The sequence below is a fragment of the Carcharhinus amblyrhynchos genome, chromosome 3 (genome assembly GCF_965287045.1).
Source record: "Carcharhinus amblyrhynchos chromosome 3, sCarAmb.v2.hapA, whole genome shotgun sequence".
Classification (NCBI taxonomy): Eukaryota; Metazoa; Chordata; class Chondrichthyes; order Carcharhiniformes; family Carcharhinidae; genus Carcharhinus; species Carcharhinus amblyrhynchos.
Genome location: NC_137326.1, coordinates 121,591,298 through 121,606,435, shown reverse-complemented (window position 1 = coordinate 121,606,435; position 15,138 = coordinate 121,591,298). Strand labels below are relative to the sequence as shown.

The 15,138-nt window shown below is 39.8% G+C and overlaps 1 protein-coding gene across 1 annotated transcript in view; it reads left to right on the top strand.

Annotated features, from left to right (window-relative positions):
* The window catches only part of rasa2 (RAS p21 protein activator 2), a 123,662-nt gene that overhangs the window by 33,490 nt on the left and 75,034 nt on the right, over positions 1-15,138 (top strand). Inside the window, exon 3 of the mRNA XM_080185906.1 lies at positions 13,188-13,291. Coding sequence (XP_080042032.1) covers positions 13,188-13,291 — 104 coding nt within the window. The remainder of the gene's footprint in view (positions 1-13,187; positions 13,292-15,138) is intronic.

Sequence of the window (15,138 nt, the reverse complement as noted above, 5' to 3'; positions counted from 1 at the left end):
AGAATGAGAGAAGATTGTACTAAAACAAGATTCTGAAAGGGCTTAATAGGGTATAAGTTGTTTCCGTGGCTGGTGAATTTCAAGCATGACATGCCCTCAGGATAATCATTTAGGACTGAGATGAAGAAAAATTTCTTCTCTCATGGGCTGCGGATCTTTGGAATTCCCAATCTAGTAGTTATGGATGCCCCATCTTTTGACATATTTAAGGCTGAGGTGGACAGATTTTTCATGTTGTGGAAGGAGGGGGAGTAGAATTGAAGCCAAAAAATCAGCTGTGCTTGATTGAATGGCAGTGCAGGGTCACTAGGCTGTTTGGTCTACTGCTCCTATTTCCTATGTTCTTGTATCCTGTCATCAAAGCTTTCTATTTACAGTCTCTTGGGCAATGAATTTAGGCAAGTCAGGACAAGCGTGCCTTTTTCCTCTCGTGTGTGTGTGTGTGTGTGTGTGGAGTAGGAAAGCCTGTGTCCGAGGCCAGAACTCTCCATTCACCTGACGAAGAGGGAAACCTCAAAAGCTTGTGCGTTTACTATCAAATAAATCGGTTGGACTAAAACCTGGTGTTGTCAGACTTTTTACTGTGTTTACCCCAGTCCAACGCCGGCACATCCATATCATGACTACCATAGTTTGTCCAGATAACATACCAAAGTTGCCAACAAAATATATTATGCTGAATTTACTGGAAGAGGTGTCATTTTCTTGGTACAAGGTGAGCTCCCAAATCTCACTTGCATTACTTATTTTTGTTCTACCTACCCCCTTGGAGCTTGCAAACCAGGTATTTGTGTAATCGTGTTTTAACCTTGATTGTGAGAACACTATTGCAGAAACAGATAATGAGGCAATGTGAAATGTAGGTTTTTAATTATAGGCTGTAGCCTGCAATGTATTAATAGTGATTTATTGCTCAATGTGTACTGCTTTGAGTTTTTATGTTCCCCATTACAATATTTACTATACCACCAATCTTCCCAGCCCTACCTTAAAATCAAAAAACATGTCACTGCACAACTGTGGTTCAGATCAGTTAACTCAGTGTGGGGGAGGAATTATCGTTTGGATCCCCTTAGTTTGTGTTGGTTAACTTGTTGCTCTAACCAGCTGAGTCATCAGTGGGCCTCGGATCTGAATAAGTCCGCAGCGTTTGAAGCAGAGTGTTCATACAGAAGTAGATATGATGCTTCCAGAAAACAGAACTTTTGCATTAAATCCACGTTGTGATCTATCTGAATTTTGTTTGTAACTGGGGAGTGGGGAGGACTATCTACAGTATACCTAAAACAAATAGTTTCATTAAAAACTGCGAAAAACTGCAGCAGGCGACGGTGCAGAGGGACCTCGGGGTCCTTGTGCATGAGTCGCAAAAACCCAGCTTGCAGGTGCAGCAGGTGGTCAGGAAGGCGAATGGGATGCTGGCCTTCATAGCGAGGGGGATTGAATATAAAAGTAGGGAGGTCTTGCTGCAGCTGTATAGGGCATTGGTGAGGCCGCAGCTGGAGTACTGTGTGCAGTTTTGGGCGCCGCACCTGCGCAAGGATATTTTGGCCCTGGAGGGAGTGCAGAGGAGGTTTACTAGGCTGATACCGGAGTTGAGGGGATTGAGCTATGAGGAGAGGCTGAATAAACTAGGCTTGTACTCGTTGGAGTTTAGAAGAATGAGGGGAGATCTCATTGAGACGTATAAGATGATGAATGGGATGGATAGGATAGAGGTGGAAAGACTCTTCCCGCTCAAAAAAGACAGTAGGACTAGGGGGCACAGCCTCAAGATAAAGGGGAGGCGGTTTAGAACGGAGTTGAGGAGGAACTTCTTCACTCAAAGGGTGGTGAATCTCTGGAATTCACTGCCCGTTGAAGTGGTGGAGGCTGCCTCGCTAAATATTTTTAAGAAGCGGGTTGATGGGTTTTTGATAAGAGAGGGGATTAAGGGTTATGGGGAGAGGGCGGGAAAGTGGAGCTGAGCAGCGACAGATCAGCCATGATCTTATTGAATGGCGGGGCAGGCTCGAAGGGCTAGATGGCCTACTCCTGCTCCTATTTCTTATGTTCTTATGTTCTTAAATATGTACAGAAAAAAGGGAAATTACCTGAAGCCAAGTAAAGCTGGGAGTGTGCATTATGTTTGTAATTCATTGCAATTGTACTAATTTGTAATGTGTAGATATATTGTATTGCAGGTAATATATGCTGTGGATAGACAGTTAATTTAATAATGTGGGTATTTTTAAAAAATGGAAGTGTTCTGATAACCTTTTCCAGTTGTAGTTGTTTCTAGTTGTGACTGCCTTATCTGTTTATAATAGGTGTTAAGTGACCCAGTAACCAGTGGTTTGCAGTTTTGGACCCTTGACCTGGAAATCATGGTTTGAATATCAATCTGTGCCAGTTGAGGGTCAGTTGTAGTGCTATTGCCTCTGAGTCAGAAGGTTATGGATTCACATTCCACTACAGAATGTGAGCACAAATATCAAAAAAGCAGCTCCTAATCCAGTGCGATATTGATGGAATGCTGCATGGTCAGTGATGCTATGTTTCACATATGATGTTAAACAGGGACCCACAGGATTTAATAGATTCCATGGCACCACTTTGGAAAAGAGCAGGAAAGTCATTCCCTGTAACCTCCCCAATATTTATCCCTCAGTCAGCATCACAAGAAGACTCTTTGGGGATTGTCATTTTGCTATTTGTTGCAGTCAGCTTGCCAAATGCAAAATGGCTGCCAGGCTTCCAGCAGTGAATTCATTGGCTATAAAGCACTTTGGGATATCTGGCTGTGAAAGTTGCTACATAAATGCATGTCTTTTTTCCTTAACCAACAGACATTCTGGTTGTCCATCTTGCCACTCGTTTATGGAGGGAGAGACAACTGGTTGGAGAAATGAGGGTTTTCCTCGTTCCCTCCCAACGCCCCAAAGTAATACCCTATTGCGTGGAGAGGGAGTTGAATAGAGGTTGTTGATGGAAATGCATGCTGTACTAGCAGCAAGAAAACCTCTTGTAATGAATCTCTTTCCATATTGTTACCCCTGGATTACCCTCCGATACATCCTTGGGGCCCTCTTATTGCTCATCTGCCTGCTGCCCGTCAGTTCCGTCACATGCAAACGTATCAGCTCACCGTCTTCTTAGTCCCTCCCACTGCCTCATTCTGACATTCAGTATTGGATGTGCAGAATTGTAATTAAATATTTGAGAGAATAAAGCCACTACCTTTAACCTGTTTCTCAAACACCCACTCTATTCACCCCTTTAGATACAGTTTGATGCTGAACCGCACTATTTCTTTTTCTTGTTTGACCTTAAGCTGAGCATCCAGTCCCAAATTCTAGTCATCAACAAGACCACCAATTCCAAATCTGCATAGTGGTCCATCTCTGCCTCAGCCCAGTTGTTGTTGAAATTCTCATCTATGCCTTTGTTATCTCCAGAGTTGACTTTAATGTTCTGTTGGCTGATCGCCAACCCTCTGTGATTTTTGGATCATCAAAGCCATACTGTCAGTATCCTAACTGACATCAAATGCCATTCACACCACTCTTCTGCTCACTGACCAACATAGGTTCCTGGTCTGGCACTGCCACAAATTCTCATCTTTGTATTCAAATCCATCCTCCCCTATGCATGGCATCTCCTACCGTCTTCGTAACTAACGGTCATTGGAATGTTTTAACATTTGGGTAAATGTTCTCTCATTACTAAATGTTGCCTGATTACTGTTTCTCATTCATAATGTCTTCTCTTTTCTTGCATAACTGACACACAGCTTTAAGAGAAATTATTGGGAACATTCGGGATGGAGTAGAAACCTGGGGAGGCATTTCTTTACAAGATCTGTTAGTAGTCTCTTAGTGAAATTAAGAATCATCTTCACTGAAAAACTGGGCATAGAAACTTGTGTAGAGAAGTCAGAGTTAGTGATGTAAATGCTTGGAGCTGACTCATGCACCATGATCTTTTAAAATTTAAGCTTTCCTGTTGGAAATTGGCCCTCATATTTTCCACCCCCATTTGTAGATATGAGTGACAACAGGGAAAGAAAGGAGATGTTGCAACGTTTGAAGGAACAGAGGAAAGAAATTAATAAATTACTGGTTTTAAAAGGGCTCAATAATTTTGGAAGGCACGAGGATGCACTTCCATCATTGGGTTTTTAGCAGTTTTGAAGATATGGGGCAGAACTGTACACTGACATATTTGCAGGTGGAGATATTTTAAAAATCCTTGGGTGACTCTTCTACCTAGCTCCAGCCCCCTGCCCACTTTTGCAGTTGGCACTGCTGGGACCACATATTAGTCATAGTCATCAGCTCTTTGAGGCAGAGTATGGAAACTAAACCCATGTTTTATTAGATTGTAAATGACCAATCCGTTATTAAACTCAGTCTTACATCAGCCAGGGTGACTGACGTTTTCTAATTGCTTTAGCTTCCGGTCCTAATCAGTACGTGTGTTCCCTGCTGGAAGTCAATATGTATGAATTATTATTCTCAATGTCAGAGGGGGTGAGGATTGGCCTTTGCTGTATTGTCTCCCACAGTCAAACATCTGCTGATATTCATCACGGTTTGTAAGTGAGACCAATTGTGGTTGTCAGTATGGAGCTAATGCATTCAGTTGAGAAGAGAATGAAATTGGGGAAAAGAAACCCATAATTTTCAGCTGATGATTGCGAGCAGTGATGTGTTGAGATTTGTGATGGTGCAATGGTCAATATTCAATGCAATTGCAAAGTTCTCTCTCATTTCATTGCTCACTTATTGCCAGAGAAACTAATGCATACAGTGGAGTAAATATATTGCACTGAATTATCTACATATTGTCTTCTGATGTAGATTGGGAAGGTAAGAGAAGTAGAAGTCTCACTGATAACTATAGGTCTTTGCCAATATGTTATGAGGTTAGTTATAAGTGCTCTGTCTGCATTAACCCATCATTACTGCTGCATAAATATTATTTGAATTTCCCAATCACTAGTTTTTTTCCCTATTATGAACCTGCTGCAGCTAAGGGGTCAACTCTGAGATCTTGATTCGCTGTTGGGAAATGCACAACCATGTAACCAAGGGTGACTGGCCTTGTACACGTTGTTTCCATTTTGTCCCTTTTTCCTCTTTGAAAAAGTATATGCCTGCCAACTGATTTTTCTGTGCTCTTGCACTCCAGAGTTCTAGTACAATGTGGGAATTAAATTTTTATATTAGTGCTAGCACTAAAAATAATCCAATGTGGCTGTTAATAACACTGCATTCAAACAAAGTTGGAACCATTGGAACAATTTTCAGGTTTGGATGGTTACATACCTATGCTTTACTGTTTGAGAGAGGGAAAATATCATCCTTATCCCCTGGCTTTGCTTAAGTGTCTTTCAACTCTTTCTTTTTTCTGTTTGTAAAGTGAGCAAATATTGCATGACAACAACAATTTGCATTCATATTGTGATTTTGTTGTTGTAAATCGTCCCTAGATGCTTCACTGGAGCATTATCAAATTAGATTTGACAGCGAAGAGTGAACATAAGATGAGATTTAGGTCAGATGACTAAAAGCATAGTCCAAGATGTTGATTTTTAAGGAGTGTCTCAAAGGAAAAGATGAGCTAGAGATACAGGGTAAACTTTAGGGAGTGAATACCAGAGCTTGGAACCTAGGCAGCCAAAGATAGAATGATTAAACTGTGAGCTACAAAAGAGGCCTGCATTAAGGGAGTACAGAAGAAGAATACAGCAATAAGAATGGACAAGGTCAGACAGGGATTGGATCTGAATCTTAAAATTGAACCAACAGCTGATAGAGATCAGTGAACATGGGGATGATTGACGAACTCAACTTGGTGCAAGTTACAATACTAGGAGCCTGAGCTCAAGTTTGAGGATGGAAGATGTAAGGTTGACCAAGAGAGTATAGAAATAGTTGAGTCCAGATCTAACATTGGCATGCTTGAGGGTTTCACCATCAGATGGACTGAGGCAGGGACAGAGTTGAGAGCAATGTTTCAGAGGTGCAATTAGGTATCCCTGGCAATAGGACAGATACGTTGTTGGAAGCTTGTATCTAGGTTAAATATGACACCAAGGCCGTGAACTTGGAGCAGTGTTTCCTGCAGTTAAAATTGTGATTGTTTGTTGTTGTGATTCATTTTAGTGAGTGGAGTTAAATGATGTAATGTTATTGTTAGTCTTGTACATCACGACATGAGAAAATGTTAATTAGGCATTCTGATCCCATATTTGTACCAAGGAGTCAGATTGCTTCTGAAGGCTGAGTCAACGGAATGTTCATTCCTGTTGTGGTTCTGTGACAGAGAAGCGTCAGTAATTTACTTATGAAGTTTTGTGGTTTGTACCTCAGATTGTCATTTGATTTCCTATCTGAGCTGAGCTGCTGGCTTTCTGGTCTCCTTCAAAGGTTGGGAAATAAGGGATGAAAATTAACCTCCCTGGTATTGGCAAAGGTTTGAATTGTCCAGTTGGAAGCTGCATGAATGGGCAGAAGGGAGTAATGGAGAAAAAAATGAATCAATTTAAACAAAATATTGTAATCATAAAGATTAGAATGTTAAACCTGCCTGCTAATATTTCCAGTTTGATATTTAGAAGGGTTGTTTGCCCTTCCACAACTGCTTTGGGGATAAAATCCTCGTGAGGTATTGATGGATATAGCCACAAAGTAGACAGTGCTGTGTTCCTAACCAATGCAACAGCAGATAGGTAATAAGATTAACAATGATCTTCTCCTATCCTTCCCTTTTATTTCCTCCAATTATGTTTTCCAATGTAACCATTACCCCAATGCAGTCCAATTTAAAGATGATGAGCAGATCAATGAGGACATTGATTGACCCATTTGTTAAATTTGTTTCACCAAAACAGCTTGTAGAGTTGTAATTTATATATATTGGTCGAGTTGGGTATAGCAAAAGGCATTAGGAAGTAGGAACAGCCAGGGTTAGGTTATTAACTAGTTATGAGACCCTAACAGATCTGTGATCAACTCTACATGTCCTGCTCCTTTAATACCGTAGGTTAATAAAAAATATCGATTTCAGACTTTAAATTAACAATTTAATTTGGTATCATGTACTGTAGATGGAAGAGCATTCTAAATGTCTGCTGCCTTTTGTATGTAGAGTGCTTCCTAACATTAACCTTGAAACTATGCCTTCTCATAGTATTATGCAATCCATCCAGTGATAATAGTTTCTATCTACCATCAATATTCCCTTTAGTACCTCAAATTTTAATCAAAGGTTGTGCCTAATTATGATCTTGCCTGTCTAGATGTGAATTTTTGAGGAAGCAACAAGGAGGGCAGTGTGTTTGTAGCCTGCATGGATTTTAGCAAGGCTTTTGCCAAGACTCCATATGACAGATCAATGCATTTCAAACTCCTCTGATCCAAGGGACAGTAGTAGGTTAGATCCAAAATTAACTGTGACAGGAAGCAAAGGATTATGGTCAGCAAGTGTTTTTGTGACTGGAAGGCTGTGTCCAGTAGGTTTCTGCAGGATTTGATCATTTAGACTTTATTGTGGGGGACGTGATTAAGCAGTTTGCATTTGATATGAAATTTGGCTGTGTGGTCACTAATGATGAAGAAAGCTGTAGACTGAAGAAAAAGATGGCCTGCTCAGATGGGCAGAAAATTGACCAATAGAATTCAATCCAGTGAAATGTGCTGTAATACATATTTGGGCGGGATAAATAAGACAAAGGAATGCATTGTAAATGGTAGGGTTCTGAAAAGTGTAGAGAATGTGTCTACAGATATCTGAAATTTTTAATACAAGTGGATAAGGTGGCCAAGAAGACATGCGGAATGTTTTCCTTTATTGCCCCAAATCTGGAATTTAAGAGCAGGGAGCTACAACATTTGGTCTGCAGTTAGGGGACTGCATACAATTCTGGCCATTGCACTGTATAAAAAAAATCATCATACTAGAGAAGGTACAGAAAAGATTGGCAAGAATGTTGCAGGAATAGACAGTTTTAGCTATGAGGAAAAACTGGATAGGCTGAATTAGGTTTCTTTGGAACAGAGAAAGCTAAAGAGAGATTTCATTGTGGTGTATAAAACTGAAGGACGTAGATAAAGTGGGTAGGGAGGACCTGTTGCTATTTGCAGAGAGGTCAATAACCCATGAGCGTGCATTTAAAATAATTGGTGGAGGAATTAAATGGGAGTTGAGAAGCGATTCTTTCAACCAGAACCTGAAGGAGGTCTGGAACTCTGCCTGAAAGAATGATGGAACTCTCTTCACATTTAAAAAGCAGTTAGGTATGCACTTCTGCTGTAACCACAGGGCTATGGAGCTAGAACTAGAAAGTGTGATTAGATTGGATAGCTGTTTTTCAGTTGACACAGGCATGATGGTCCAAAATTGCCACCATCTGTTTTGTAAATCTTTCTAAATTCCAGGGACTACTCTTGTATGGAAAAAAAACAGTATCCCTTTAACTGAATTGTGGTAATTGCTGACAGAGCAATAGGTCTGGAATGATGAGAAACATGTCCAGATTCTTCCTGTGGCAGAGTGCATCATCTGTTCCAGTTCAACATGCTAACTCTGTGTTTGAACTTTGACCCGTCCGCACAACCAGTTGCCAGTTTCTTTGTCAGATGAAGCTAACTTCAGGGCAGATCCAACAAGGAAATGTTTCTTCTCTCTTAGAACCTGTGAAATTTAACTCTGGACTGCGATATTACAAGTGTCACCTGTGGCTTAATGGTCACACACAGTTGAGTCAGAAGGTTGCAGGCTCAAGACCCAACCAAAAATTTGAGCATTTAATATAGGCTGACATTCATTGAAATGTTGCCCTTTCAGATGGATATGAAAGATCTCATGGGACTATTTGAAGAGTGGCAAGCCAGTGTTCTTACAAGTTTTATTTCAACCGACATGGTAAAATAAATACAGGAATTCATCATGTATCTTCATTTCAGTTTGCCACATTTTCTAAATTGGAGCAGTGATTACACTTCTAAAGTACTTCACTGGACATAATGCTCTGGGTTGTCTTGAGGTTACTAGCTTTCAAGCCTCTGACTCTTCATCAGGTGAGTGGAGAGTTCTGATCACAAACAGGGGATGTAAAGACACACTCAGTTTATAGAATGCTGATTAGAATGCGAGTTTTTACAGCTAATCAAGTCTTAAAGGTGCAGAAATTGTGAGTGGAAATAGCATTAAGCATAGGTTACAGAGGTGTTTATTGTCTCTAGACAGGACAGTAATGAGATTTTGCAAGCCCAGGCAAATCATGGGGATTACAAATAGTGTGACATGAACCCAAGATCCCGGTTGAGGCCATCCTCGTGTGCAGAATTGATAGCCGAGGACGGCCTCAACCGGGACCTTGGGTTCGTGTCACACTATTTGTAATCCCCATGACTTGCCTGGGCTTGCAAAATCTCACAGTCCTGTCTGGAGACAATACTTATCTTTTAACCTATGCTTAATGCTATCTCCACCCTAATTGTCTGCACCTTTAAGACTTGATTAGTTGTAAAAACTTGCATTCTAATCAGTATTCTGCAAATTGAGTGTGTGTCTTTGCATCCCCTGTTTGTGATCAGAACTCTCCACTCACCTGATGAATGGTCAGAGGCCCGAAAGCAAGTGTCTTTTGCTGCCAAATAAACCTGTTGGACTTTAACTGGTGTTGTGAGACTTCTGTGTTTACCCCAGTCCAACGCCGGCATCTCCACATCTTGTCTTGAGGTTGTCAGAATGATTTTATAAAGGCAAGGCTTTTTTTTTAGATGTCATTCCTGACCTCAACACTATTTCTGAAAATATTTTGGACTGCATTGGTGAACTTGAGCCTGCCTGGCTCAACATCTGCTCAGAGATGGTGCATGTCGCTTCGAGTGAGGTTTAATCAGATTGCATATTCCACCTGTGACACTACAAACATTTCAATAACATCCACTAACCATCATGATATCTCATCAACTAGATGAAGCTGACCCTGCTAGAAAAGCCAATTTATCACTCAGCAAAGTCATGTTGCCTTGCGGTGCTTAATTGTGTTTTGTTGGCTTACATTTGTGTATAAACTTATCACCACAGTAATTGTGAATTAAACCAACAGGATTATCGGTGCAAATTGTTGGCATGAAACAAGCTTATACTGATTAGTTTGATTTCTAAAAAAAAAATTATGCATCTATTTGGTACATATTAAACAATGTGGCATGATCTCCAGCCATAACTTTTAAAGGCCCCCTTCACGCACAAAAAAATTATTAAACCTATATTGGTTATGAGCAGTAGAGTTTTGCAGGGCTCTGTGTGATTAACAATTGCAATTTAAAAATAAACATTGTATTTTAATGGAATTGATTTAAGTATATTAAAAGAGCTGTGCCTTATTTATCCATAACTCATGCAATCATGTGACCAGAACATGCTGCTGAAACTCAGCTGCTTGAGCAGTGTATGTGGAGAGAGAAACAGAGGTAATAATTCAGGCTGATACCTTGGATTAGAATTCTGGTTTCCAGAACTGCAATATTTTGCTTTAGTATTAGTGATCGAGTAATCCAGTGACCCAAGTTGTCAGAACTGTGGTCTTCGGTACAGTACTTTTCCTGTAGTTTAAATGCTGCGTTATGTTGTGCAAAGGAATAACTCATTATTAGTTTGTTATTTTTTGACTTTTCAGCTGTCTGTCTTGTGAAAACAAAATATCAATAATTCCTCATCACTTGGGAACTTGCAGTCCTACAGCAACATTTATTCACATTGTGGAACTTGTGTAGGAAGTGGAAGCAATAGTAAGCCACAGTTGCTCGATAGCTGTGTCTTATTTATTTTTCCTGTATGGGGCATTGGCTGAACCAACCCATCTCTTAAACCTATTGTGAAGATAATTGACAAATTCAAAGGAACAAAAAGCATTCCAAGATTAACAGAAAATCAGGAGGCAAAAGGAAGAGAGGAACTTAAAGCTATCACAAGAGAAATAAGTACTAGGAAAACTAATGAAATCAAAGGTAGATAGATCTCCTGGACATGATGACCTGCATCTGAGGATCTTAAAACAAGTCACTACAGAGATGGTGAAGGCATTGGTTATAATCTTCCAGAATTCCCAAGGTTCTGGAAATGACTCAGTGGATTAAAAACAACTGATGTAACACAGTAATGGGATGCCCAGCACATAAGTGCAAAAAATAAGGCTGAAACCTTTGCAAAAACATTTAGTCGGAAGTGTCAAGTGGATGATCCAATTTGCTTCCTCCTGAAGTCCCCAGCAGTATAGATGCCAGTCTTCAGCCAACTTGATTCACTGCATGTGATATCAAGCAATGGCTAAAGGCCCTGGATACTCTGAAAGTCCCTGGCAATATTCCTAAAGAGTTGTAGTCCAGAATGTGCTGCACTCTTAGCCAAGCTGTTTAGTACAGCTGCAACATTGACATCTACCTGGTAATGTGGAAAGGTATGTCCTGCACAAAAAGCAAGACAAATTCAACCTGGCTAATTACTGCCTCCTCCGTCTACTTTTGATCATCAAGTGATGGATGAACAGTGCTATCAGGTGGTACCTGCTCCCTCATTCTCAGTTTGGGTTCTGTCAGGGCTGTTCAACTCCTGACCTTATTTATCTAAATGGCGAGAGATTGCAGAGCTCAGATGTGGGGCTTTGGGTATCCCAATGCACGAATCACAAAAGACTGATATACAGCTACAAGTATTCAGGAAAGGTAATAGAATGTTCTCATTTATTGAGGGGAATTGACTATAAAAGTAGGGAGTTATTCTTCAGTTGTACAGAGCATTGGTGAGATTGCTTCTGGAGTATTGTGTGCCATATTGGTGTTCTTATTTAAGGAAAGATGTAAATATGTTAAAAGCAGTTCAGAGAAGGTTTACTGGAAGAATACCAGGAGTGGGTGGGTTGTCTTGAAAGGAAAGATTGGCAAGATTAGGTTTGTATCCATTAGAGTTTAGAAAAGTAAGAGGTGATTTGGTCAAAACCATTAAGATCCTGAGTAGTATTGACAGGGTGGATGTGGAGAGGATGTTTCCTCTTGGCGAATCTAGAACTAAGGGGTCACTATAAAAGTAAAGGGGTGCTTATTTAAGAGGGATGAGAATATTTTTCTCTGAGGGTCGTGAGTCTCTGGAATTCTCTGTTCCTCAAAAGGCAGTGGAAACAGAATATTTTAATTTTTTTAGGCAAAGCTAGATAGTTTCTTGATTAACAAGTCGGTGAAAGGTTATTGGGGTAAGCAGGAATGTGGGGTTGAAGTTACAAGCAGATCAGCCACAAACTTATTGAATAGTGGAGCAGGCTTAAGGGGCCAAGTGGCTTGCTCGTTTTCCTATTTTGTATGTTTCTATGTTCAGATTGTACACAAACAGGACCTATCAGCCCACAGACTGCTCTTCAGTCTTGAGTTCTGGCACTATAACTTTGAGCTGTTGAATTCATTCATGTGAGCAGCATAATCAAAATATCCATTATAGAAGGGACAGGGTGTGCAACTTCAATGTTTTGTTTTTACCTCAAAGTTACATGCTGATGACATATACAATATTTCTTTTGTGATCATTAAAGATGATTATCTACATGAAGGGACAAAGTTACAGTATCTTTGCTGCCTAGAGATAAATACTTGATTAGATTGAATCCAGGGAGGTTGTCACTCATGATCCTTAGCCTGTTGGTAGACTGAAGGGTCTGTAAGACTGATGCTAAATAAGTGAACAGGATTTAGCAGTGTTAACACTGGAATTTAACTCATTGTTGCTGGGGTCCTGATAGTTGGCCAAAACGAGGAATGGTACACCTCTTTTTTTTATTTAACTTGTCTGTCTGCATGTTAAAAGTCCAAAGGCATTATCTTTGGAAATAACTGACTTGAATCTCGGTGATAACCTATTGTATTAAATTGATTTAACTTGCTTGCAATCCTGTTTTCAGCCCTCAAATGCTATTTGACAATCGCAATGAGCTGCTCCTGATCTTATTTGCATTCTGCTTTGAAAATGTACTCCAGAGCTGTGATTATAATTTGAAAAATTATTTAAATGTATTTCAAGTATATTTTGTGCATGGATAAAAAGGGGTAAAAGTTGAAATATTATTCACATTTAATAATTTTAATTTTAAATGTTAATTTGCCAAGTTTATTAACCTATTGTTACAAATTCTGTTTTCTTGGCAGCCCTTTTTATGGTGAAGATTTTTACTTTGAAATCCCTAGAAGTTTCCAGTACCTCTCCTTTTATATTTATGATAAGAGTTTTTTTCAGAAGGATGTGCCTTTTGGTAAGTTGTAGTGTAACCATCTATGCATGTACCATATTCTTTGACATCTCCAATATTTTATTGTGTAGAAAGAAACAGTTGAATGGTAGTGTTATTCCTTTGATGCTGTGTTCCTTTAGTAAACTTCAAGCACTGGTACTGAAAGAATTGTTTATGGATCAATTTTCATTACCCGTTTGATAATTGGTGGGGTATGGCAAGTAGATGACAAATTGCACGTCATAACGCACATTGAAATCAAATTGGATTTCCTGCGATCGTTAATTACTTCTAAACCATGTCAAACAAATCTGAATTCCTAATTGCTTTACTAAAGGTGCCATAATACTAAATATATTTATCGTTTAACAAAAGGCATTCTGTAGATAGTTTGTTTTGATATTTTGGAAGAGAGAATGGAAATTGTAGAGGCACTAGCTATAATTTTCCAGTTTTCCTTTGATGCAGACAGTGGTGCCAAAAGCTGGAGAATAGTAAATGTTGTAGCTTTGTTCAAGAAGGTGTGAAATGATAAGCCCCACAATTACAAGTCAGTTATTTTTATCTTAATGATGGGGAATCTTAAAATATCATTTGGGACAAAATTCATAGTTGGGCAAATGTGGATTAATTAAGCAAAGTCAGCATGATTTGTTATGTTTAATTTGCTGAAGTTTTTTGCGATAACAGAGAGGTTATCGCAAGGTAATGCAGGTGGTGTGATATGACATGGACTTCCAAAGGACATCTGATAAAGTGCCGTACAGCAGGCATGGAAACAAAGTGGAAGCTTGCGGGGAAGAAAGAACTGATGGTGGCAGCATGGATGTTGGCTGAGTGACAACAAAGTGTATGAAGATATGAAATAGGAGCAGATGTGGGCCATCAGCCCCAAAAGCCTACGCTGCCATTCAACATGATCATGGCTGATATGCTTGTGTTACAAGTTCCAGATTTCTATCAGCTCACAACTTTTCAGCAGCTCTGCACTTATCGAGAATCTATCTATTTCTACCTTAAAAATATTCAATGACCCCGATTCCATTGCCTTCCGAGGAAAGCAGTTCCAAAGCTGCGCAACCTTCCGAGGAAAAGCCTTCTCACCTGCGCTCTGTAAGGGCAGTCCTTAATTTTAAAACTGCTTCTTAGTTCTGGGCTCATCAAGAAGAGGAAATACCCTTTCCACATCCACCCTGATGAGACCATTCAGGATCTGTTGATATGATGAACAGAGACTTCTAAAAGGCACTTGATAAAGTGCAGCACAACAGATTTGTGAGCAAAGTTGGAGCTCGTGGAATAAAAAGGACGGAGGCAACATGGTTACAAAATTGGCTGAATGATAGGAAACCAAGTCATTGTGAATAGTATTTTTGTACTGGAGGGAGACTTAAGGTGGAGTTCCCCAGTGGTTTTCTTGATTCTTATTTGCAGCCTGGACCTTGGTGTACAAGGTACAATTTTCAGATAATAGAAAACTTGGATAAAACATGAAAATTGTGAACAATGAGAAGGATAATGTAGAACTTCAAAAAGACCTGGAAAGACCAGTGAAACAGGCAGACATGAGGCTGCTTAAATTTCATGCTGAGCAATGTGAAGTGGTTCATTTTGCTATGAAGAACGTAGTGACACCGTATAAAATCAAGGGTATAATTCAAAAATAGGCTCAAGAGCAGAGGGATCTTGTACCTGTGCATAAATCGGCAGAATAGATTGAGGGAGCAATTCATGCATGTGGCATCCTGGACTTTATCAATAGGAACATAAGAGTACAAAATGTGGCAGTCTGGGATAGTGGGGATGGCAGAAATGGTAAGAGACTGAATTGATCTCGATAGCCCCTTCCAATTAGTAAGTAGGATATT